Here is a 26,272-nt window from a genome sequence, read left to right as displayed (position 1 = left end):
GAAAAACAGCATTGTATGAGAAATTAAAACGGTCCTGAATTACAACTGATTATACTACTGATCCTTCTCCCCTAAAATACTTTCTTCCCTTGCTTCCAGGACATACTGCCAGTTGATCCCCCTACAGCAATGACTGTTCCACTCTTGTCTTTGCTAATTCCTTCTATGCTTCCCCAACTCTATATACTGGAGTATTCCAGGGTTCAGTCCTTTGACATAGTTATCTATCACATGTGGTAAGTGTAGCTCAGAAAGCGCTCTAAATTCCAGATGCAAATCCAACTACTTATTTGACATCTCCACTTGGGTTTTGGAAACCATCTCAAACTTAAGATGTCTAAAACAAGGTTCCTGAACTTCCTCCCCCCAAAATGCTCCTCCTATAAGATTCTCCAGATCAATCATTAGCAATTTCCATATTTCCAGTTACTTCGGCCAAAAACCACATAATCATGCTTTTAACTCTCTTTCTCCCACATCCACCAGCAAAACCCAAAGTCTATTTTCAAACTATAGCCAGAATCTGACCACTTCTCACCATCACCACTGTGACCTCCATTTCAGCAGGCTCCTAATTTACTATCCCCCCAATTCCACCCTTGGTTCTTTACAAATCTGTTCTTAAAACAGGAGCCAAAAAAGCTACTGTTGAATTTGGGATTAAGTCACTACTCAGCACAACAAGGCACAACAATCTACACTCCTCCCAAGGTCCTATTTCTACCTCCTCCCTACTATTTTCCCTCCCTACTCACTATGCTCCAGCTAAACTGGCCTCTCTACTGTTCCTAGAACTTGCCAGAGTTCCCTCAAGGCCTTTATAGGTACTATTTCCTCTGCTGAGATCACTATTCTCTCTATTCCAGCCCACTTCTGATCCTACATAGCTAGCTTCTTCCTCCCCACTCCTTCAAGCTGTTAATCAAATGTCACCCTCTCAGGTAGACTTCCCAAACCACCTGTACAAAGAACACACTACTCTGCTCCACAGCATCCACTTTCCCCTGTCTTTCTGCTGCATTTGTTTTACTAATTTTATTGTTTACCCTCCTTACCACCCCCCACATAGCATGAATTTCTGGCCTATTTTGTTCACTGACACATCTCCTGCAGCAGGTATATAACAAGCATTCATATTTCTCATTTAAATCAACTACAAAGAAAAACATTCAACTGCACTAAAAGAACGCTAATTAAAATAACACGCATAAAATATCATTTTGAACAAAGGCTATCAAATCTTAAAATCATACATCCATCTTTTCGTCATGATGAAGAAAAATACCTTTATACATACATCAAGGAATGTAAATTGGTATATTCCTGGAAAACCATCTGCCAGTATTAATCAACTTTAAATATGCATACACTTTGATCTAAGCCTTTACACCTTATGTGAGTTTTTTAAATAGTAATTCTCACAATTTAATATATATATATTTTTAAGATTTTATTTATTTATTTATTTGACAGAAAGACAGTGAGAGAGGGAACACAAGCAGGAGGAGTGGGAAAGGGAGAAGCAGGCTTCCTGCCAAGCAGGGAGCCTGATGCAGGGCTTGATCCCAGGACCCTGGGATCATAACCTGAGCCGAAGGCAGACGCTTAACGACTAAGCCACCCAGGCGCCCCTAATACATGTTTTATAATTTTTGGTTCCTTACTTCTTGTATAACTCCACCACCAGAAATATAAGCAGTAGGAAGGCAAAAACAGTTCAAAGTTGCACTGAAAACACGTGGAACAGTGCCTAGCACAAAAGCCCTCCAGTATTTGTTGAATTCATGCTTGCAAATATGTTAGTTTTACCTACCCACACCTGTTCCAGTTATAAAAGTAGACTCAGAATTCTAAGTTAATGTTCTATCCATATATAAAAGAAGAGTAACATTCATGTAGACCAGGCCACTCTATTAACCAGATTATATGACTGAACAGAACACCTTATAATCTAACAATACTTGATAACAGATGTGATATAATAGCCTTGATATCACATATCAAAATGTCTTTATTAATAAAATCTTACTTATGATATTGTTGGGTTTTCTGCATTAGCTTCTCCGGCAAGCCATCTTCATCATCAAACTGCTCCATAGGCTCCACAATCACTGGACGAGGGGTCCTGGGTAGGTAAAATTGTTAAGAGTTTAATGCAGTGTCTGGAATTAACATCTCCCTAGAAATTCTTTATAATAATTCCAAGGTATATACATGGGAAATTTCTCTCTTGAGAAAAACGTCTCAGAAGTTACTACATATACTCTTAAAATGAGTCAATAAACATTTACTGCATCAGATACAAGTAAACATCTAAGTCAGACAAAGATGAATGCTTTTTAGAGCATACCCCATTCAAGACGACAGAGTAAATCAACATCTTTGAACCTGCATAATCACTGTAGTTAACTTTTACAAATTATGATGGAAAAGAATGAGTACCTAATTCATGTTTTATGTGGAACCATCATCCCCATATCCCACCACCTCAAATTCCCACCTCCCAGCCTCCCTGTGTCTAACCAAGTCTTGTTCAGAAAAGTCTTTCTAAAACCTAAAATGAGGGATGCCTGGGTGGCTCAGTCAGTTAAGCATCTGCCTTCAGGTCAGGTGATGATCAGGGTCCTGGGATCGAGAAATGCATTGGGCTCCCTGCTCAGTGAGGAGCCTGCTTCTCCCTCTCCCTGCTTGTGCGTGCTCTCTCTGGCAAATAAATAAAATCTTAACACAAAAACAAAAACACCCTAAAATGACATCTAAAATACATCAGCCAAGCAGCCAGGCAGCTAAGCAAAAGGGAAGGAGGGGAGCCAGAAGACAAAGACACGTTCAAGGTGGAGGCTGGGGGCAGGGGGAAGCAAGAGTGGGTGATGAAAGATATGACTTGTAAATGTTCCTTCTTTACTACTTTCCTAAGTAAAACAAAAGGATGGAAAAGCTCATTGAGGAAGACAAAACAGGGAAATGAAATAGGTATCAGATGATATACTGATATTAAAATTTCCTTGCTATTATTCATTAAGTTTGTAAGGCTTTTATAGCCAAGCACAGTATTTTAAAACCACCACCACTGAAAGTACCCATGTATGTTTTTTAACAATACACTTTCTTGTAGCTTAGACTGGATTCATTTCCAAAATGATGCAAAAGTATTTTTACCATTTTTCCAAATTAGCAAATACCAAGACTGGTGTGTTTTCAGTGATAAAAGAATGCACTGGATTCATTCTTGTCAAAGAAGATATTGTGGCCTGTCCAAGGAATGGATCAGGGATGATCAGCTGTATGAGAAAGAAGCACTAAGGATTTATAGATCCTGTCACACTGTTGCTGATACCCTCATCACAGCTGGGACTGTTACCATTGCTATCAACACAATCACCTTCATGTCATCTGTAATAATACCCCTGGAGGGCCTGGCTGCCTAAACCCTGGGTTTCTTCCTGCTCCTGCCTCCCAACCGCCTCACACACAGACAGATGAATAAAGCATATTCATTTGACAGAATCAAACTGGCATCTGTACATGAAGATCCGTATCAGACTTTCTTATGGTTAGTGCCTTCCACTGATACCAGAGCATCTCCTCTGGTAGTTGTGTTTTGTTAATTATGTTTACTTTTTGGAACTACGTAAGCCTAACCAAAAATAAAAGATCTTTGCCTAAGTTAAATTTTTTTTTCCCTTGCTATCAGTCTCTCACTATGCAAATAATAGTAAATCTATTGCAGTAGTAAATCTGTGCATTAACACAAGGGCTAAGAGGTGAAGGGGTTTTCTGGATTCCAAAAGCTTCCCTTTACAAATAAATGAAGATCCTGAGAATAACAGAGACTTTAAATCCTAAACTGTTACTAAAAATGATTACTGGGGGGGCGCCTGGGTGGCTCAGTCATTAAGTGTCTGCCTTCGGCTCAGGTCATGATCCCAGGGTCCTGGGATCAAGCCCCGCATTGGGCTCCCTGCTCCATGGGGAGTCTGCTTCTCCCTCTCCCACTCCCCTTGCTTGTGTTCCCTCTCTCGATGTCTTTCTCTCTGTCAAATAAAATATCTAAAAAAAAAAATTACTGGGGCACCTGGGTGGCTCGACTGTCGGTTAAGCATTGGACTCTTGATTTCAGCTCAGGTCATGACCTCACGGTCATGGTACTGAACCCCATGACGGGCTCCACACTCAGCATGGAGTATGCTTGTTCCTTTCTCTGCTCCTCCCCTTGCTTTCCCACGTTCTCTTGCCCTCCCAAATAAATAAAATCTTTTTTAAAAAAGGAGAGCAAGAAAGAAAAATGATTATTAAAAATGATTCCTTGGGTGGGGGCACCTGGCTGGCTCAGTTGGTGGAGCATGCAACTCTTGACCTGAGGGTTTTGAGTTTGAGCCCCACGTTGGGTATAGAGGTTACTTAAAAATAAAATCTTTATTAAAAAAATGACTCCTGGGCTAGTAAAGACATTTTAAATATATTTTTTAAAGATTTTATTTATTTATCTGACAGAGAGATAAAGCCAGAGAGCACAAGTGGAGTGAATGGCAGAGGGAGAGGGAGAAACAGGCTCCCCACTAAGCAGGGAGCCCGATGTGGGGCTCGATCCTAGGCCCCCAGGATCATGACCTGAACTGAAGGCAGACGCTCAATCGAACGAGCCACCCAGGCACCCCACTAGTAAAGACATTTTAGACAGAAAATGAAACAGAAGCAGGTGTGGAATACCTTGGGGTGATGGACACAAGGGGATTATAGAAACCTCAGATAAACTGAGTGGAAACCCAAAAGAAAAGAGCCTTACAAGCCTCAATTTCAAGGGTGATAACTCATATCCCAACATCTAAAAAAGTGAAGTGTGGTAAAGACTGAGTAAATACAGCCTCAAAGATCACATGCAACCCAATGAAGTAGAAGAAAATAGCTGAGAGTTCCTGAAACCGTAAGAGGACCCAAAGAGGCCCAAGGACAAACAGAAGAAGATGCACTATATTGACTACTTACCCAATGGAAGCCATTGCAGGACCACAAACATCAGAATAATAATAGGGCCAGATAAGAACTCCTCAGCAGAAGCCAACAAAGACAAACTCACCCCCCCCCCACTTCAATACCAGAAGGCCACTATCCCCCAAGAGAAAAATCAGAAAAGGAGACTCAAGAAGGAAAACATACTAAGTAAATCACACTCAGAACATGACAGAATTACTTAGAATTGACAAGATTAATTTTATGAAGTCAAGGAAATGAACAAAATTAGAGAATATAATGACACCTCTACTATACTCTCAAATAATGTTGAGTTTATAACTATAAATTTTCAATTTTCAACATATGAATATGGGCCACCAGACACACTTAAGACATGGGGGTGAATACAGCCCTGAGACAAAACTTGACCCATACAAACATTATATATTTATACCTTGTTCCTGGAATTTCATTTCTAAAGAGATACATGAATAAGTGAGGAAAGATCAGTCAGTCACAACCACATTCATCATATTACGTAAAACAAAGAGACCATGTGTAGTGTTCAAGAGAAGCCCTTAAGGGATTCTCTTATTTATTTTTTTGGGTTGGGTTATATGCTAAAATGTGAACACTTATGGTTTCACTGTATGCACTACTCCCTGTAAAAATTCCCCTTGTCCATTATCTCATACATCTTATTTCACTTTGATCTTCTGTTGTTAAAGATTTATCTGAAAAAATGCATGCAAGTGAGGGGAGGGGCAGAGGGAGATCTCAAGCACACTCCCACTGAGCTTGGAGCTGGAACCCAATGCAGGGGCTCAATCTCACAACCCATAAGATCATGACCTAAACTGAAATCAAGAGTTGAATGCTTGGGGCGCCAGGGTGGCTCAGTTGTTATGCATCTGCCTTCGGCTCAGGTCATGATCCCAGGGTCCTGGGATCAAGCCCCGCACTGGGCGCCCTGCTCCGCGGGAAGTCTGCTTCTCCCCCTCCCACTCCCCCTGCTTGTGTTCCCTCTCTCGCTGTGTCTCTCTCTGTGAAATAAATAAATCTTAAAAAAAAAAAAAAAAAAGTTGGATGCTTAACCAACTTGAGCCACCCAGGTGCCCCAAAAAAAATTTTTAAAACCTTAACTTAAATTCTGTGCATAGATACAATTACTTATTTACTTTTTATAAATATAGGAAAATACTTCATAGAAAAAAAGACTAAAAGGAAGCAAATCAAATTGGTCAACCATTAATGTTAAATCTGGAGTCAGTTTTTCTTCTCCTCCCTTTGCCCCCAAATTAACCAATCATTAGTTTGGTTGTAATATTGATACTTGTCCATAGTAACTTTTATAGAAGTCAGTCAGTCCTGGGAAATCCTATCATTTGGAAGGGATCTCTGATCATGTTCCATAAACATCTCTTCAGATTTTCCTTTCTGCTAGATATACGTAATTTTACATAAAATGAATCACCTATCCAAGCTTTCTTCAGACATCCTGTTATCACTCAATAAAAAAATGGCACCATTTCAGATGTATGTAATGCACCATAATTTTTTAACCATACATATTGGTGGACATTTAAGGGTTCCATGTTTTCTGAAATGGTACATAAAGATTAACATATTTGTGACTGACCTTTCCTCACTTGTTCAAATATCTCTTTAGAAGCAGAAGTGTGAGGGCGCCTGGGTGGCTCAGTTGGTTAAGCGACTGCCTTTGGCTCAGGTCATGATCCTGGGGTCCCGGGATCGAGTCCCACATCAGGCTCCCTGCTCAGCAAAGAGTCTGCTTCTCCCTCTGACCCTCCCCCCTCTCATGCTCTCTCTCCCATTCTCTCTCTCAAATGAATAAATAAAATCTTTAAAAAAAAAAAAAAGTTTCTTTAAAAAAAAAAAAAAGCAGAAGTGTGAGACAAGGTATTATATATACAGTACTAAAAACATAATGGCTTAAAAGATGATGCAACATTTTGCGTATGGAATTAAAAAATGATTATGTAATGATGACAATCTGTTTCACTGCTACATAATCCTTGTAGATATATACCATTTTGCAGGACTTTTTCAATTTAGTCTTTAATATAGTTGAGAATTGAAGAATAATGACAAAATAATTCTTAGAATGATGAAATAAGATGTTTTATGATAGAGGAAAAATAAAATGACTAGGCCCTGATATTATCTTAATTATAAAATGACCCAATGGACCCATATGGTAAATTTTAAGGAAAATAAGTAAGTTTAAATATTTTTTTTTTTCTTTTGAGGACCTCTAAGAAATAATAAAATATTATCTCTACAAATAATTAAGACTTCTCAAAAAAGAAAGTATAAAACTAAAACTGGACCCAACTGACACTGACCATATTATAAGGCTTAAGGGTGCTTTTCTGGAAAGGTTAAGGAGCAATTTATACTTCCACCACCAGCAGGTATGCCTAGATAACTCTTGTGTTTCCTATTTATATAAGCAAAAGCAATATTACAATATTGTTTTTATTAAAGAAATATTTCTTCTGTGGGGCGCCTAGGTGACTCAGTCGTTAAGCGTCTGCCTTCCGCTCAAGTCATGACCCCAGGGTCCTGGGATCGAGCCCAGCATCAGGCTCCCTGCTCAGCGGGAAGCCTGCTTCTCCCTCTCCCACTCCCCCTGCTTGTGTTCCCTCTCTCGCTGTGTGTCTCTCTCTCTGTCAAATAAATTTAAAAAAAAAAAAAAAGAAACATTTCTTCTGAATCTAAAAGAATCCCATTTAATGGAAAGATGTGATGAAGCAAACAAAATGATAGAAAAGTAATCTTTTTGAAGTAGGAGTATAAAATAGGAAAGTTATAAAAAAATTATTAATGGAACAATCACTTGTATACAAAAAAAGTTAAGAAAATAGGCCTAAAACAGCTATGCCACCACCCTAAAAGAAAAGGCTGATTTTCTGTGCAAAACTGTACAATGTGGTTTACGTTGAATATAAACCATCTAAGTTTGTTTCCTTCATGGGGTCCTAAATTCTGGTATCTTCCAGGTAGCGGAAACACTCTACCCTCTACTCCACCAACCCTTTGCACACACCACTGGGGTCAGTTCAACTTCACTTGGTAGTAAGCACTTCATTGTGTTGTCTCAACTAATTGCTGGAGGAATTAAGACAAATCCTGTCTTACTCACCTGGAAAAGGAATCTTGGAAGTAACAAGAGCTTTTTAACAATTTGCTACATTCTTTTATTTATAGAATATAAATATACATTTATATGCTAAATTTACTTATAAATTTTGAACAGCTGTTAGCACAGATGCATAGCGAATGCTCTGCATAAACAGATGTGGGGTTTGCAACTTCAGTTTGTACTTTTATTGAGATATAACTCACACACCATAAAATTCATCATTTTAAAGTGCAGAGTTCAGGGCTTTAGTATGTATAACCATCACTATGATCTAATGCCAGAACATTTTCACCACCCCAGAAAGAAACCCGAAACTCATTAGCTATCAATTCCCCATTTCCCTGAACCTCTGGGAACTACTAGTCTACTGCCTCTGTGGTATATACACCCTTTAAAAAAATTTTTTTCAGGGGGCGATTGGGTGGCTCAGTCGTTAAGCGTCTGCCTTCGGCTCAGGTCATGATCCCAGGGTCCTGGGATCAAGTCCCACATCGGGCTCCCTGCTCTGTGGGAAGCCTGCTTCTCCCTCTCCTGCTCCCCCTGCTTGTGTTCCCTTTCTAGCTGTCTCTCTCTCTCTGTCAAATAAATAAATAAAATCTTTAAAAAAGAATAAAAATTAAAATAAAATAAAAAATTTTTTTCAGGGCCCATGGCTGGCTCAGTCATTTGAGCATGTGACTCTTGATCTCAGGGTCATGAGTTCAAGCCCCATAGAGATTACTTTAAAAATTATAATAAAGAGGGGCGCCTGGGGCGCCTGGGTGGCTCAGTTGGTTGAGCAACTGCCTTCGGTTCAGGTCATGATCCTGGAGTCCCGGGATCGAGTCCCGCATCGGGCTCCCGGCTCAGCGGGGAGTCTGCTTCTCCCTCTGACCCTCCTCCCTCTCGTGCTCTCTGTATCTCATTCTCTCTCGCAAATAAATAAATAAAATCTTTAAAAAAAAAAAAAAAAGAGGGGCGCCTGGGTGGCTCAGTCGGTTTAGCAGCTGCCTTCAGCTCAGGTCATGATCCCAGGGTCCTGGGATCGAGCCCCACATCGGGCTCCCTGCTCCTTAGGAGCCTGCTTCTCCCTCTGCCTCTCTCTCTGTCTCTCATGATTAAATAAATAAAATCTTAAAAAAAAAAAAAAAAGAAGTCAATGCCTGGATTCAAAGGACAGGCTGACTGTCTTGTCAGGGGCTAACACAGCTTGGTGACCTGAAGATGAAGCCAATGCTCACCGACCATTCTGAAAATCCTAGGGCCCTTAAAAATTACACTCAATCCACTCTGCCTGTGCTCTACACATAGAACAACAAAGCCTGGATGACAGCACATCTACTTACAACGTGGTTTACTGAATATTCTAAGCCCACTGCTGAGATCTACTGATCAGAAAAAAAAGATTCCTTTCAAAATATTGCTGCTCCTTGACAATGCGCCTGGTCACCCAAGAGGTCTGATGGCGATATACAACAAGATTAATGTTGTTTTCACACCTGCTGACACAACATCCATTCTCCAGCCCCACAGATCAAGGAGCAATTTCAACTTTCAGGTCTTATTATTTAATAAATACATTTCATAAGGCTATAGGTGCCTTAGTGATTCCTCTGATAGATCTGGGCAAAGCAGATGAGAAACTTCTAGAAAGGATTCACCATTCTAGATGCCATTAAGAACATTTGTGCTTCATGGGAAGCACGGGAAGAGGTCTAACTATCAACATTAACAGGAGTTTGGAAGAAGTTGATTCTAACCTAACCCTCATGGATGCCTTTCAGCTGAGGGGTTCAAGACATCAGTGGGGGAAGTAACTGCAGATGTGGTGGAAACAGCAAGCAAACTAGAAGCGGGGCCTGAAGATGGGACCACATTGATGCAATCCCATGGTAAAACTTTAACGAATGAGGAGCTGCTTCTATGGATGTGCAAAGAAAGTGGTTTCTGGAGATGGACTCTACTCCTGGTGAAGATGCTGTGAAGACTGTTGAAATGACAACAAAGAACTTAGCATATTACATAAATGTAGTTGGTAACACATCAGCAGGGTTTGAGAGGACAGACTCCCAATTCTGAAAGAAGTTCTACTGTGGGTAAAATGGTATCAAACAGCACCACAAGCTACAGAAAAATCTTGCCTGCAAGGGAGACTATTCATGCGGCAAATTTCAATATCATCTTATTTTAAGAAATTGCCACAACCACCCCAACCTTCAGCAACCATCAACCAGTCAATATTTTTTTAATTAAGGCATGCACTTTTTTTAAACATAATGCTATTTCACACTTAATAAACTATAGTTTATAGGTGTAAATATAACTTTACGTACTGGGAAACCAAAGAATTCATTTGACACACTTTACTGTGACATTCACTTTACAGCACTGGTCTAGATGTGAATCTGCAGTATCTTCAAGGTATGCCTATATTGAATAAATATTAGATTTCTTCAGTATGACAATTATATTGTAACTTTTAAGAAAATATATTTTTTTAAAGGTTTTATTTATTTATTTATTAGAGAGCGAGCGAGAGAGAAACAGCATGAGAGGGGGGAGGGTTAGAGGGAGAAGCGGGCTCCCCGCCAAGCCGGGAGCCCGATGCGGAACTCGATCCCGGGACTCCAGGATCATGACCTGAGCCGAAGGCAGTCACTCAACCGACTGAGCCACCCAGGCGCCTTAAGAAAATATTCTTAACAGATGCATATCAAGTACTGCATTCAGGGATAAAGTATGACATCTGTACCTCTCAAAAGAATTAGCCAAAAAACAAAAAATCCACAACTATATGTATATAGTGAAATAAAACGTGTCAAAATGCTAACAATTAGAGAATGTAGACACCATATACAGCAACATTAAAGGGCTGCTTTAAAGCTAAAATGTCTTTTTCTAACTAAAATTGAAACATACGGGGCACCTGGTGGCTGAGTTGGTTGAGCATCTAACTTCAGCTCCTGCCATGATCTCGGGGTTCTGGACTGAGCCCCATGTAGGGCTCTGCACTCAGCAGGGAGTCCGCTTCTCCCTCTCACTCAGTCCCTCTCCCCCTGTTCGTGCACACTCTCTAAAATAAATAAAATCTTAAACAAAAAAAAATGAAATATACATTTTTCTGCTTCTTTCTACGGAAACAACCCCAACATCATTTTTAGGGTATCAGTTGGCAAATGGTAAAATCGCTGTATCTTGATTTAATTTAACCTGTAATGGTCTTTAGGAAAAAGAAAAAAAAACAGAACAGGGGTGCCTGGATGGCTCAATCGGTTAAGCTGCTGCCTTCAGGTGGGGTCGTGGTCCCAAGGTCCTGAGATCGAGCCGCATATTGGGCTCCTTGCTCAGCGGGGAATGTGCTTCTCCCTCTGCCTTGTGCTCCCCGCCCCCACGTCAAATAATTTAAAAAAAAAAACCTTTAAAGAAAAGAAAAAAAAAGAAAAACTAGAGAGAGAAATTTAAGTAGTGAGCAGCTAGCATTATGCCTACTCAATTCCTGTGTAGTTCTAAATCCCTATGATACCACTCCTATAAATCACTTGTATTATCCTTGATATCTGAGATTCAGTCTGTCAATAAATATCTGATTACCCAAAATGTACCAAGAAGACCGTACGTGGGGGCTAGAGAATCAGAGTAAACACCACCATCCCTGAAGTGTTCTAAAAGACCAAAACAAACAAAAAAGAATGAGTAAACAAATACTTTTAAGAGCTAAGAAGGAAAAACACAATGCTGTCAGAAAGAATTAACAGTGGGAGCCCACTTTAGATAAGGCAGTGAGGAAATTCCTCTACATGAAGTTACATTTCAGCTGATACCAACTATTCAAACAGGGAAAAGAGCATCCTGGGTTCCATTAGAAGGTTTAACTAAAAACAAAGTTTGGAGCAAGAATAGTCTATAAAAAATTCCACCTGTAGCACAAAATGAAAAGCAAGGGATACGATGTCAGACTAAAATCCACCATTCAGGGGCGCCTGGGTGGCTCAGTCGGTTAAGCGGCTGCCTTCGGTTCAGGTCATGATCCTGGGGTCCTGGGATCGAGCCCCACGTCCGGCTCCCTGCTCAGCGGAGAGCCTGCTTCTCCCTCTCCCTCTGCCTACTTGTGCTCTCTATCTCTGTCAAATAAATAAATAAAATCTTTAAAAATAAATAAATAAAATCCACCATTTATTAGTTGTGCAATTACAAATTACTTAACATCTCTCAGCCGGTTTTCTCCTCTGAAAAACGGAACAGTGCTATGAAAATCCACCATGCTTATGATTGTGAAGTATGACAGATAATACAATGTTCAACACCTTGTCCATTCCCTCAGAACTGTTTTTAAATTATTCCAAATGCTACCTGGAGGACATAAGTATTTCCCAATGCCTGCAGTGGAAAAAATACTAATCACATGCCTTGCCTATTGCTTTATTTCCTTCCTTCCTTCATTAAATAACTACTAGCTTACTTTGTGGCCAGGAATTACGAGACTACAGGTGCTAAGAGAGTATAATACTAAGCAAAGTAAGTCAGAGAAAGACAAATACCATATGATTTCACTCATATGTGGAATTTAAGAAACAAAACAAAGGGGAAAAAAGAGACAAACCAAAAAGCAGACTCTCTAACTACAGAGAACAAACAGATGGTTGGGGCGGGGGGTGTGAATGGGTGAAATAGGTTAAAGGGACTAAGAGCACACTTATTTTGATGAACACTGAGTAAGATACACAATTGTTGAATACTATACGGTACACATGAAACTAATATAACACTGTATGTTAACTATACTGGACTTAAAGTAAATTTAATTAAAAAAAGAACACAGGTGCTAGGATTATAGTGTTGAACAAGACAAAGCCCTTGCCCTCATGGAACTTACATTCTACTGCAGAGAAAGACATACAAATTAAAACAGTAAATGCTATGACAAAGAATAAATTGGGAGAGGAGAGTATCAGTGACGCTGCGGAGGGGATGACTATATGAAGATAAAACTACTTCTCTGAGAAGATAACATTTAGCAAAAGGTGAATAAAATGGAACAAGGCCTGTGATGTGGAGAACAAGCATTCTCTAAGCAAAGGGAACAAGACCAAAAAGTCTCTGAAGGAACAAACTGGCAGTGCTGTAAAACAGATGTAACATGAATTACAGTTTTAGCATGAATGGTTAACAGTCCAAAACAAACTGAAAATGCTTTACAAATCACCAAACTAAGCTGTGGGGCCAAAAACAAGATGTTTTATATTGTTTGTATCCAGTCCCCCAAACCCTAAAATATTTTAATGATCCCAACCAATAATATACCAAATGGAAACACTTTACTACTAACAGAGATAAAAGGAATCAATACAATAATCAACTAAGGAACTTTTACACTAAATCCAGTGTAAAGACTAAGGATGAACATCAAGAACTTTGTCATGGGCAAATTGAAAGGAAAGGCATGTTAATATGGCAAGAGGTTTAATGACTATTATAATTACTTAAAGTATTTTTAAGTAAATGGAGAAATACACCACATTCATGGAATGGAAAAGTCAGTATTGTGAAGATGTCAATATTCCCCAGAATGACCTATACACTCAAGGCAATTTCAATCAAAAGCCCAGCAGAATTTTTTTAAATTGACAAGTTGATTTTAAAATCAGTAAAAATAGCGGTGCCTAGGTGGCTCAGTCATTAAGCGTCTGCCTTCGGCTCAGGTCATGATCCCAGGGTGCTGGGGTCGAGCCCCGCATCGGGCTCCCTGCTCGGCGGGAAGCCTGCTTCTCCCTCTCCCACTCCCCCTGCTTGTGTTCCCTCTCTCGCTGTGTCTCTCTCTGTCAAATAAATAAAATCTTAAAAAAAATTTTTTTTTAATAAAATAAAATCAGTAAAAATAATCTGAAACTAATGTAACATTGTACATTAACTATACTCAAATTGGGAAATAAATAGGTAGATAGATAAAATAAGTAAGGATATACAAAACAAGAATACCCAGAACAATTTTGAAAAAAGAAAAAAGTTAGGTGATACTACCTAATTTCAAACCTTAGCATAAAGTAATTAAGAAAGTACAGTACTGGTGTGGGGCACACCTGGCTGGCTCAGTCAGTAGAGCATACAACTCTTGATCTCAGAGTTGTAAATTTAAGCCCAATGCTGGGTGCAGAGATTACTTAAAAATAAAATCTTTAAGGGGCGCCTGGGTGGCTCAGTCGGTTAAGCATCTGCCTTCAGCTCAGGGGCTTCCTGCTCAGCAGGAGCCTGCTTCTCCCTCTCCATTCTGCCGCTCCCGACCCCCCCCTCCCCCACCGTTCTACTCTCACATGCTCACTCTCTCTAATAATATCTAAAATAAAATAAAATAAAATCTTTAAAAAAAAAAGTATTGGTGTAATAGACACGCAGATCAATGAAACAAAATATAGTGCAGATTTTTTTTGCCAAGATTTTTGATAAAGATAAAAGATAAAAAAGGAGATATCATAATCTTTTCAATGACTGCTGCTGGAACAAATGGATATATGTATGAAAAAAAACGAACTGTTATCTCACATCATGTTCAAAATGGACCACAGGTATAAATAAAAACGCTATAAAATGTCTCAAGAAAGCACAAGAAAAACTTTGCTACCTTGGGAAAGGCAAAAATTTCATAAAAGGATCCAAAAAGCACAAATCATAAAAGAAAAAAAATCATAAATTATATTTCACTTCTGCTTTCTGAAGAACACTATTAAGAACATCAAAAAGCAAGCCACAGACTGGGAGAAATCAGCATAAAACAGACCTGTATCCAGATTTTTTTTTTTTAAAGATTTTATTTATTTATTTGACAGAGAAAGACACAGCGAGAGAGGGAACACAAGCAGGGGGAGTGGGAGAGGGAGCAGGCCTCCCGCCGAGCAGGAGCCCAATGTGGGGCTCGATCCCAGGACCCTGGGACCATGACCTGAGCTGGAGGCAGATGCTTAACGACTGAGCCACCCAGGCGCCCCTGTAGCCAGATGTTTTAATTCAGTAAGGCAAACCTCCCAATTAAAAAATAGGCAAAAAATTCCGACACTTCATAAAAGATATAAAAAGAGCCAAAAAGCACATGAAAAGATGCTAATCATTAGTAGTTAGGAAAATAAAATTTAAACTCACCATGAGACGCTCCTATCACTAGAATATCCAAAAGACTAAAAATACCAAGTGTTGGTGAAAGTATGGAGCAACTAAACTAGAACTCTCCCACTCATCATTGCTGGTAGGAATGTGAAATGATACAATCATTTTGGAAAACAACTTGGCAGTTTCTTATAAAGTTGAAAATTCAGCCGTTTACCCCTAAATATTACCCAAGCCACATGAAAACATAATGTTCACAAGAAGCCTTTACACAAATGTTCATGGTAGTTTGATTCAAAATGGTCAACAGTTGGAAACAACTTGAACATTCACCCACCCTTAGATCACTGGGCAAACTGTGATTATGTCCATATGACGGAACAGAACTCAGCCATAAAAAGGAACAAAATACTGATCCAATGGTATAAGTGAAATCTCATAAATTATTATGCTAAGCCAAAGAAATCAAACACAGGTGGCTCCTGGGTGGCTCGGTCAGTTAACTGTCTGCCTTCAGCTCAGATCGTGATCCCAGAGTCCTGGGATCGAGCCCGGAGTCAGGCTCCCTGCTCAGCTGGGAGTCTGCCTGTCCTTCTCCCTCTGCCCTGCCCATGCTCTCTGCCTAATAAATAAAATCTTAAAAAAAAAAAAAAAAATCAAACACAAAAGAGTACATACTATTTCATTTACATGAAATAACTAGAAAAGACAAAACTAATTTACAGGAGTGCAGAAAGATCAATAGCTGTGTGTAGGACAGGATTAAGGGGTGGAAAATAACTGCAAAAGAACACAAAGGAACTTGTTTGGATGATGAAAAAGTTCTCTATTTGATTGTGATTGTAAGTTACATAAGTACATTCACTTGTTAAAACTCACTGAGTTCTACATTTAAAATTGGGTGCATTTTAATTCATGAAAATTATGCATTTATCAATCTCATGAAGAGGCTGGGCATTTCTTTTAGCTGTATCTCTGCTGAAAGCATAGCAACAAAGCTTGATTCCCTTGAATTTCCAGAAATTCTGTAAACAACCTAACAATACATAATAAATCCAGTTCTGCTAAAACTAAAAAAAAAAAAAAAAGCATTTAAAAAGTTGATTAAAATGTCATTCAACCATTATTTAAATATAAAATTTTCCTCTGCATATAACAGACATTCAGTCAGCTGAATGAAAATCATAAAAGAATACATTTCTAAGATTCAAGTATGAATCAATACACTGAAGTCTGAAGTATGACTCCTGACTCCTGGAGATACACAAAAATTTCTTATTTATATTCAGTGAATATTTATTCAACACCTACTTACCATATGCCAAGACAGTATGAACTGTACAAGGAAAAACAGAAGTTCAGAACAGAGAGAAGCCCATTTGCAACTGCACAGAAGGATGATGAGATGTTTAAAACTTACGTTGTTAGCAAGAACGCCCCATCACCACATCTTTCCAGAGCCTTTCGTGCAGGAGGTTTTGCTGCAAATTCTACAAAACCTTTTCCTGTCGCTCTACCACGATCATCCACAACCACAACGGCTTTCTCTACAGGACCAAACTGGGAAAATGCTTGCTCTAGCAGCTCATTGGAAACAACCGGCGAAAGGTTCTTGACAGTTAGGGCTGCTCCATGTGTAGCAAAACGAATTCGGAGAGGTCTGCTCTTCAAAATGGTGCCATCCAGCTCTGCTTTTGCAATTTCAGCCAGTGTTCTGGATTCCTTTTTAGGAGGAAAAATCACTTTTTAAAGATGATAGTAACACAAATAATTTTAAATAGTGGTTTCTAGGGAGAAGAGCTGGGTAGCTTTTGGAAAATGACTGTTAGAGTCACTCTGTTTTTGTGTCATTCAATTTTGGTATTACATGCATTGTATTAATTATTCAAAAATAAGTATGTTTAAATACCCCAATGTCCCAAGTCATCACTAAAAGATTATCTATTCAGAAATTACCAGCTATTAAATATTCGAAGCAAGATCTTTTTTTAAAATCTCCTCCATATATTAAAAGAAAATCATACTTTTTGAGACCAAGCACCAGTTACTGGAAGCTATTATTGAAAACAGAATAATTTCTCATATATTCCATGTTTTTGATATTCATATCTTAATAAAACATCCCACCTCATCCCACCTCTCCAATGCCAGAAAAAACCCCTTCTCTTTTTCTTTTTTATATCATCTATGAAAACTACTATCAGATGTTGTTAACCACTTCTGAAATACTTTCATGGGCTACACATTTCTCCATTATATTGAGAAGCAAACATGTACAATCATGGGCTGTAAGAGTTCTCTCCGTTATAGAGAGAATCAAGTGCACACGCATTTATAAACTAGAAAATACATTCATTGCTGAAACCACTAGGTAACTTCCTACTTGAAGAATTCAAGAATATAGACATCTAAACATTATCAACAAACTGATAAGTTTAATATAGACATGTTCTTTTTCTTTGTGTTGTGAGAACTCTCCAGAGAGAACTGAAAGAAGTTTTATATGGATTTGTAAGAGAACAAATATACTGTCTTATGAAAAAAGTCTTAAGGTCACAATAGATCCTTATATAATCCCTAAAATATTCATGACATTTAAATTACTGCACTAATGCAAAAATCTATCTACAGAACTAATGTTACAAAGACAAATGAATCTAACCTTTTTACAGATTTTCAAAATAGCTATCTTTAAAAATTACTCTTGGGGTGCCTAACCGGCTAAGTCAGTAAAACATGTGACTTGATCTCAGGGTTGTAAATTCAAGCCCCAGCTTGGGTACAGAGAGGACTTAAAAATAAAATCTCAAAAATAAATAAGTAAATAAAAATTACTCTTAAATTTTTTTTAAATTATTCTTAAAAGTATCTGCAAGCATTCAATAAATATCTAACAAGGGACAGGTACTTTGTACCTAGTATGTCATATAATCCAACAACTCTGAGAGGTAGATTTTAAAATGCTGTTGGGTATAACTGGGAATGGGAAGAGGAATGAGGAAATTTCATGGGGGTGATGATAGTGTTCTGTATCTTGATAGGAATCTGAATTAAACAAATGTTATTCGTCTAAAATCACCAAACTGTACACTTATAATTTGTGCATTTTGCTGTATGCAGATTTCAAATACCTCAAAAAATAATACTGGACTCTAGTTAATGACAAGCATGCCAGAGTGTTCAAAAAGTCAAGAACTGATGGGCAGAGACAGAGATGAATAGATAAGTGAAAAAAACATATGTAACAAAACTTAGACAATCTAGATAGATGTTCATTGCTATATATCTGAAATTTTTTCAGAGTAAATGTTTAAGGGTAGGAGGATAAAGAAAACCGGTGAGGACTTTCTAAAACTGAAGAGTGGTGGGGCGCCTGGCTGGCTCAGTTGGTAAAGCGTGTCACTCTGGATCTCGGGGTTGTGAATTCAACCCCCACACTGGGAGTAGAGATTACTTAAAAATAAAATCTTAAGAAAATAATAAATAAATGAAATAAAACTGAAGAGTGCTTCCAGAGGGCATCTCCTGTTCAGATTCAGTCACGTATATTCACAACATCACATATTTTTCCCCCAAGGGAAGTAGGAAATACCAATTTTTATGTTAAATCAAGTAATTTTTTTTACAGTTGGCAATGAATTCAATATTTAGTATTTTGGGGCCAAATAAAATGTTTATGCTGTCAGGAATTTTCAATACCATAATCCTTCTTCAAAGCTTGTACTTTTCATGGTTTTAAATAATTCTACATCAGGGTTTCTCAACTTTAGCACTCTTGACATTATGGGCAAGATAATTCCTATTGTGGGGGGCTGTCCTGTGCATTATAGGAGATTTAAGCCAGTAGAACCACCCCCACTTTTGACAACGAAAAATGTCTCGAGACATTGTCAAATGTCCCCTGGGAAGCAAAACCACCCCATTTAAGAACCACTGCTGTAAATGTGTACTACAGTTATCTGTAAAATCAATTAAAATTATGTGTTTGAAATGATTCTTTACTTCATGCCGCAGAATAACGATAACAAGGTAACTTTTACTAAGTAGGTACTATATGCTAGCCATTATTTTATATAAATATACATGTATATATATATAAATACACACATTATCCTCATCAACAATCTTACAAAGTGGGTTGTTACTATCCCCACTTCACATATGGGGAAATAAGCCTAGACAGGTTGAAGTAACTCGCCCCCAGATCTATACAGAATTCATAATCTCTACCAATACATCGTAAGTCCCTCCTTCCAGCTAGTGTCCCTGCATCACTCTGCATAAAAAGTAAAACTATAGGCTTTTAACTTAAAGGAATACAAAAAATAACAAGAAACTAAGTGACTACCCCAAGATAGAGACCACTTGAATTAGGATCTCATGATGTCCACTGGACCCTTTCGAAAGGCTCTTTCAAAGCACCTGATCTTTTCTCACTGTTCGCTAGTGGTTAAAACTGACCACTGCAAGAGTACTAAATTAATTAAGTCCAAGGAAATCCACTGATGCAAAATGGAAATAGCCTTCAAGTCAATCAACAGAGAGTTGACTGGGTAACTAGCAGTCCATTCACACTGTGAAATACAATATGGTCATTAAAAATCAATCTAGTGATATGAAAAGATGTCAAAGAGATATTAAATGAAAACCTCAAATCACAAAATGTGTACAGTATGGTTTGCTATGGAAAAATCACACCAAGTTTAACAGTGATTACATTTAATGTGTTAGGGGGCAATCTTTCACTAGAATTAAAATTGTAATACGAAAATTACCTGAACTAAAAAAGCACTTTAAATTATATGCTGGACAGGCCCACTAAGGAGATTCTACAACATCTTTTTCAGTATTTGACATTCCATTAAGAAGAACACAGCATTGGGGCACCTGGGTGGCTCAGTCGTTAAGCGTCTGCCTTCGGCTCAGGCCATGATCCCAGGGTGCTGGGGTCGAGCCCCGCATCGGGCTCCCTGCTCGGCGGGAAGCCTGCTTCTCCCTCTCCCACTCCCCCTGCTTGTGTTCCCTCTCTCGCTGTGTCTCTCTCTGGCAAATAGATAGATAAAATCTTTAAAAAAAAAAAAAAGCACACAGCATTTCATTATTAAAAACAAAAAACACAAGGGGAGAGGGTTTAGTCCCCAAAGGCTAAATTAATGTAAATTCGGTTGATTTGTAACTCTTTAATTACAAGAGTGGTTCTCAAACCTTAGCAAGCATAAAAATAACATGGAGGGCTAATTAAAACCCAAGACTATTGAGCCCCAACCCCACAATTTCTGATTCAGTACATCTAATCTAGGGTGGGGTCTTAGAATTTGCATTTCTAACAAATTCTCAGTTAACAATTTTTGAGATGGTCTAGGGTCAGTCAGCATTGCTAGCATGAGTGGTAGGGAAAATAATATAAGTGGCCATCTGCGTACACTAGAGAGAAATGTGAATCTGCTGGAAAGGAACCACAGTTTTGTGAATCACCGCTTCAGAAGTCTAGTTTACTAAAGCTAAAAAAGTAGGGGAGGAGGGAGATAAAAGCAGAAACAGAGTTCAGGTCAAACTTATACCAGTTTTAACTATATTAAACTAGCTTTAAAATGCACCACTGGGACTTCTGGCTGCTCAGTCTGAGAAGCATGTGGCTCTTAATCTCAGGGTCGTCAGTTCGAGCCCCTGACTGGGTATAGAGATTACTTAAACTTTTTTAAAAATGCACTACAAGTTCTCAGTTAATTTAGCCAATCTAATGTCAGTAACCACTCAAAACCTAAAAAAGAAGCTTTTTGGTCTAAAATTCCACAAAATGTACCTAAATTAAACACAGTCTATTTCAACCCTAATGTACCGTGGATTTACAATATGGATTAGGACCTTATAAGGAAACGCCGCTTCAATTCTTTTTCCTCACCATTACATACTAGCAATGCTGACCCTACACCATCTCCAAAATGTCTCACCTCATCAATTAACTGGAAAACTACAACCACCACTGTAAAAAATTTATTTAATTTTAAAGATTAACTGAACAAAGTATTTCTAAAAATAGAAATCAAATAAAATTACACCACTATTATAGGGCCACTACACCACCACTGCATACTATAGCCACTACACCATTACTGACATTCAAAATCAGGTATACACTATATGATTTTCCTAGGTAGAAAAAGTATGTAAGAGCTCAGAAATATTTAAGGCTTTTAAATGTACCTGTTAATCATAGAGCTCAGATTAAACAGTAAAGTTATCCATAAAGCCAAATCTTGTAAGCTAAATTCTAATTTCCCACTGACATATTTTTAACATTCCTACACAAAAAATACAGCATGATAGGTTTGGAGGAGCATATCCCAAAGGAGCAGACAAGGGCCTTCTCATCTCCCCATTTCATAATCCCATAGACTTTTTTTTAAAAGAAACTAAAAGCAAATATCCACTAGCCACGTATGGCTATTTAAATTTAAGAATAAGTAAAATTTAAAGTTTAAATCCTCCAGCACAATTGCTACATTTCAAGTGCTCAACAGTCACATATGGCTAGTAGCTACTACATTGGACAGCACATACACAGAGCATTTCCAACACTGCAGAAGTTCTATTGGACAAGGCTAATACGTTAAAGGAAAAAAAGGATTATCAGTAGCTTTAAAGAGAGAAGGAAAAAGATTTTTTCCATGTCAAAATGTTTACTATTGGCTTATTTTTTAAGTGTAAGGCTTCCCAAACAAAAGGAAATGCAGTCCTACCATTCTTCCTCCAGAATGTCAACTTTAGAACAGACCAACAGGGTGCCAGAGGCTAAAGAGTATGAAAATGTTAAATAACACCTTTGTAAAGTTTACTAAAAATTGCCTAAAACACCTCATTGTAGAAACCTAAGTTCCTTTAACATAACTTTTGGAATTGTATTAAAAATAATTTTACCAAATGACAGTCTGTTTCTCTAACGTCCAAAAGATATTTATAATTTTGTGTTCAAAACGCACTGATTACTTAACTTCAATTTTAAGGAAATTTCCAGATCTTAATACCCTATGAAGATTTACCCTTCTCTTGAAGCCATTTAGATTTTAAATGTTCAAATGTTCTCCCTAAAAAATACAATGTCATTAAATTACAATCAATTCTATCTACATATTAAAATTTTGCCTTGGCCAATCATGAAGAGAACCCGATTTTCAATGTTACAACTCCAATAAGAAAGCTTCCACAAACTGCCATGCACATAAAATTTGAGGGTCAAACTAGAAAGGCAACACAACACAAATAAGCCCTTGTGTAAAAAGTCTCCAAGAAAAATATTTTGTTGGAAAAAAAATCCAGCACCTAAATACGAATTACAGTAAAGCTGTATAACTGACACTGATGGAATTCACCACAAAGCACATAGGAAAACCGAATAAAGTAGATATTTTGGCCTGTAAGAGTAAACCCCCGCTGTTTAAATTAAAATAAAAAATGTAAGGGAGGCACAATTTTTGCATGTTATTGGAAAACTTTTAAGACTTAGACTAAAAAGTAAAATATATACTCTCCTAGCATTAAAATGTGCACGTAAAATATAAAACAGTATGTAATTCATACCCCCCCCCCCGCAAAAACGTGGAAACGTCCAGAATGTTTAGGAAGAGAGCATCCTACACTAGATACGTAACAATTCAACACCGTCCCAATATCGCAGAGTTTAAGAACTAGGCAGTTTAAAGGTGGGCTGCGCTGAGGTGGAGGAGAAACAAAATGGTTTACCGTTAAACATGCAAGTCTGGTTGCAATCAAGGAGATGATTTGGACAATTTTTAAGAAGCGAGTCCGCCGGTTGGTCCTCCTTGCCCAATGAAATTTCTGGTAAGACCGAAGCTTCCGTTCCAAATTCATATCTAATTCATTTCCCTTAACACAATTGTGCCTGCAAGAAGTCTCACCCCAAAACGTTCCTGACCCTTGTCGGAATCAGAGAACTTAACCCCATTGGGCCGGGTTAGCCGTAGCCTATGTAGCGCGGGGCAAGCGAAGCCGGACGCGCGCAGAGCAGAAAACGCTGGCGACAGCAACCACGGAGCGACGGGAAACCGAGCCGGCTAATCGGAAATACCGGGCTAAAACGCCGCTCTGGGTGAAAGGACAATCCAGCGCGGCGGGAAAGATAAGGGCGGGAGGCGCCGCGATTTTCACAGGCCACAGCAAAGGCCGCAGCTGGGACAAGGGCTTTCTCCAAGGCGGCTGAGGAACGTGGACCGCTGCCGGCGGCGCCCGGCTCCTCGCAGGGGCCTCCCTTCACGACCCCTTCCCCTCACACCCCGCCAGCCAGGTCCGACACTCACCAAACGGATGAAGCCAAAGCCACGGTCCCGATTGATGAAGACCTCGCTGGGCTCGCCGTAGCGCTCGAAGAGCCTCTTGAAGTCCTCCTCCGTGATGTCTGTGGGCAGGTTCCCCACGAAGAGGCGACAGCGTTGCGTGTACGTCTTTTCGCCCGGCTTGAGGAAGCTCTTGATGTCAATGGTGAATCCCATCTCTTCATCGGGGTGGTCCTCCGGGGGTACGGGGGCAGGTGGCGCCGGCTCCCCCGCCAGCGCGAGGGCCATGGCGGCCGCCGGCTCGCTCTCGCCTGCCGCGGACTCAAGAGCTCGAAGGCGGGCCGGGTTTTTCTCAATGCGTACTTGCTTCAGGTTTCCTCTTAACATCATCTTAGTGAGTTGACTTCAGATACTGGATATAATTCTAGAGCTATAGCGTATCTCTGTATACACCTAGAGAAACGGAATATAGAAGGAAAAAGTCAGAGAAGACAGCGAGGTCGCCTAGCGCGCTGCCCCGCCTAGTAGGACTCACGGCCCGGGTAGCTGCACGTTCAAAATGGCGCTGCCACCAGCCGCAGTTACAAGAAAAGACGCCAGCTGTAAGCCCCGCCCCTCCGCAAAGGCCGGCGCCGGAGCCACCGCGCCTGCGCATTATTGGCGCCAACGGCACGATAACTAGCATGCGCATGAGCACAATATTAAATGCGCTGTGGAGCCGAGTCACCTTCTAGGCTTCGCGAAATGCGGTTTCCCATCCTTCTAAATTAGCAGACTATTGGGTTGCACTCGTGAGAAAAATTGTGTTATGTGTGCATCCAGCGTGTGAAAACACAATGATTTGGGGAATATCTATATTCTTTTAAATATCCAGCTCAATTCTCAATGACTATGGAAAAATGAAAACTTGCAGATTTTATGCATAGCATTGAATAAGAAGATATTTCCCAGTAATTGGAACACGTAAAAACATTTATTTCTGCCCGTTTCAACAGCAGGGTTTTTATTATATTTACTGATATAATCCTGTTCTATAAAATAATTATGCTGTTGATTATTCGCCTCGGAGAAGGACTCCGTGAAATAGCTTATGAAATTCTGAACTCCTACGGACCATACTCCATAACACAGGTCAACAAATATTTTCTGTAAAGGGCCAGATTGCAAATATTTTAATATTTGTGAGCCATACAGTGTCTGCCAAACTACTCAGGTCTGCTCAGTACCTCTCCTGGGACATGGGCAGGCACTCCAGTGAATGTTAGAAAGAAATGAATTCACTCTCTGCAGAACATTTTAGTAGTTTCTCATGAGGTTAAACATATGCTCACTTAAGAAGAGCAATCCCACTCCTAATTACCCAAGTGAAGTGAAAACTTGTGTTCACAGAAAAAATATATGCAAATGTTTATAGGGGCTTTATTTGTAATCAACAAAAACTGGAAACAATCCAAATGTCCAACTAGTGATAGGTAAACAGTGTGACATTCATATAATAAAATACGCTTAGCAATAAAAAGGAATGCACTACAGAACACAGATCAGTGGCCGCCAGGAGCTGGGGGTGGGGTGACTACACAGGGACACAGGGAAATGTTTGGAATGATGAAACTATATTCTGAATGAGGTGGTGGCTACACAATTGTATGTGTTTGTCAAAACTTGGTAAACTGTGCACTAAAAGGGTCAGTATTACTGTTTGTAAATTATGCCTTAAAAATTTTTAAACTACGCAAGAATTTAAAAATAAAATACCATCAAGACTAATCCCTATTTACCTTAGTTACCATCCAAATTCTAATCACCCAGACTCTAATCCCCAGAGAGTTCTGTAAATTCCTGAGTCTGACCCACTTCCCCACACCCCTCTCAGTTGCTCTAAAGCCTTCTACTAAGTGCTTGGAAACTCACTCTCTGTCATCAGCCGAATCCCCTATCTTTAATTTTTTCTCTGAACATCTTCACTTTCCTGCTTTAACTGGAATATTGTTTTCCTCTGAAGATTGCTTCCCCAACAGCCCTCCCTAGAGGTGGACATTTTTCCTACATCCCATGTGTCACTAGACTTAAGGATGAGACAGAGACATTCTCCTTGATCCCTTGCAAGTTGGAGAATATTTCCCCTCTCCTTCAGCAAAAATCCCAGCTCCAAAATGCTCGTGCCAATATAAACATGAGCTTATGCTCCCTCTCCTGCTCTCCCTCTTCTTTACTCTTCCTTCTCCACCCCCCGTAATAACTTTTTCACCACTCTTTAAATTTACAACCACAAATGTGTGGTAGGACCTCAGCCCCTACTTATTTCTCTCACCTAACAATTTCAGACTATTTTCTCTCTCCTCAAACCAACACTCCCCCCACCTGATTCATAGCCAATGATGTCAGTTTTTATTGACTTCACTGAAGAAAAAGACACAATCAGAATAAAATTGCCTCACTCGATCAGCACCAAATCAACTAACCTAATACCATATGTAGCCTTCCCTCCTGTTACAAGAATGAATTGCCAGTGATCCCCTCTAAGGCCAACCCCGTGGATAGCATCTTCTTTCCAAGCACTTTGCTTCTGCAGTTAACTAGTCATCTTCCCAAGTGGTCGGTCCCTTGATCTGTACTCAACTATATCCATGTGCAAAACAAAACAAACTGCTGACGAAACTGTCACTTTAAAAAAAAAAAAAAAAAAGGAAAGAAAAGAAAAGAAAAAAAACCCTTCCTAGACCAATGTTGTCCTTTAGCTATTTCTTTACTAGAAAGAGAGAAACAGAGAGAGCAGAAGAATTGTCTA

General features: G+C 39.2%; 1 protein-coding gene across 14 annotated transcripts in view; it reads right to left on the bottom strand.

Annotated features, from left to right (window-relative positions):
* PSPC1 (paraspeckle component 1) overlaps window positions 1–24,062 on the bottom strand; it is a 100,797-nt gene extending 76,735 nt beyond the window's left edge. For 12 of the 14 annotated variants that reach the window (XR_010410084.1, XR_010410089.1, XR_010410086.1 and 9 more), the window contains exons 1-3: window positions 23,509–24,062; window positions 16,614–16,915; window positions 2,030–2,125 (exon numbers count right to left, since the gene is read on the bottom strand). Coding sequence is in view for 6 of the 14 variants with exons in the window: in XM_064586324.1 (XP_064442394.1) it covers window positions 2,030–2,125; window positions 16,614–16,915; window positions 23,509–23,874 (764 nt within the window). In the remaining 8 variants the exon portion in view is untranslated. The remainder of the gene's footprint in view (window positions 1–2,029; window positions 2,126–16,613; window positions 16,916–23,508) is intronic. The other 2 variants (XR_010410090.1, XR_010410091.1) reach the window with 1 other exon arrangement.
* Window positions 24,063–26,272: the final 2,210 nt, after the last annotated feature.

Source organism: Mirounga angustirostris, unplaced genomic scaffold (assembly GCF_029215605.1).
Source record: "Mirounga angustirostris isolate CCGP_5_RB_7025 unplaced genomic scaffold, mMirAng1.0.hap1 SCAF_3, whole genome shotgun sequence".
NCBI lineage: Eukaryota > Metazoa > Chordata > Mammalia > Carnivora > Phocidae > Mirounga > Mirounga angustirostris.
The sequence above is the reverse complement of the archived record's forward strand: the minus strand, read 5'-3'. Positions and strand labels throughout refer to the sequence as shown.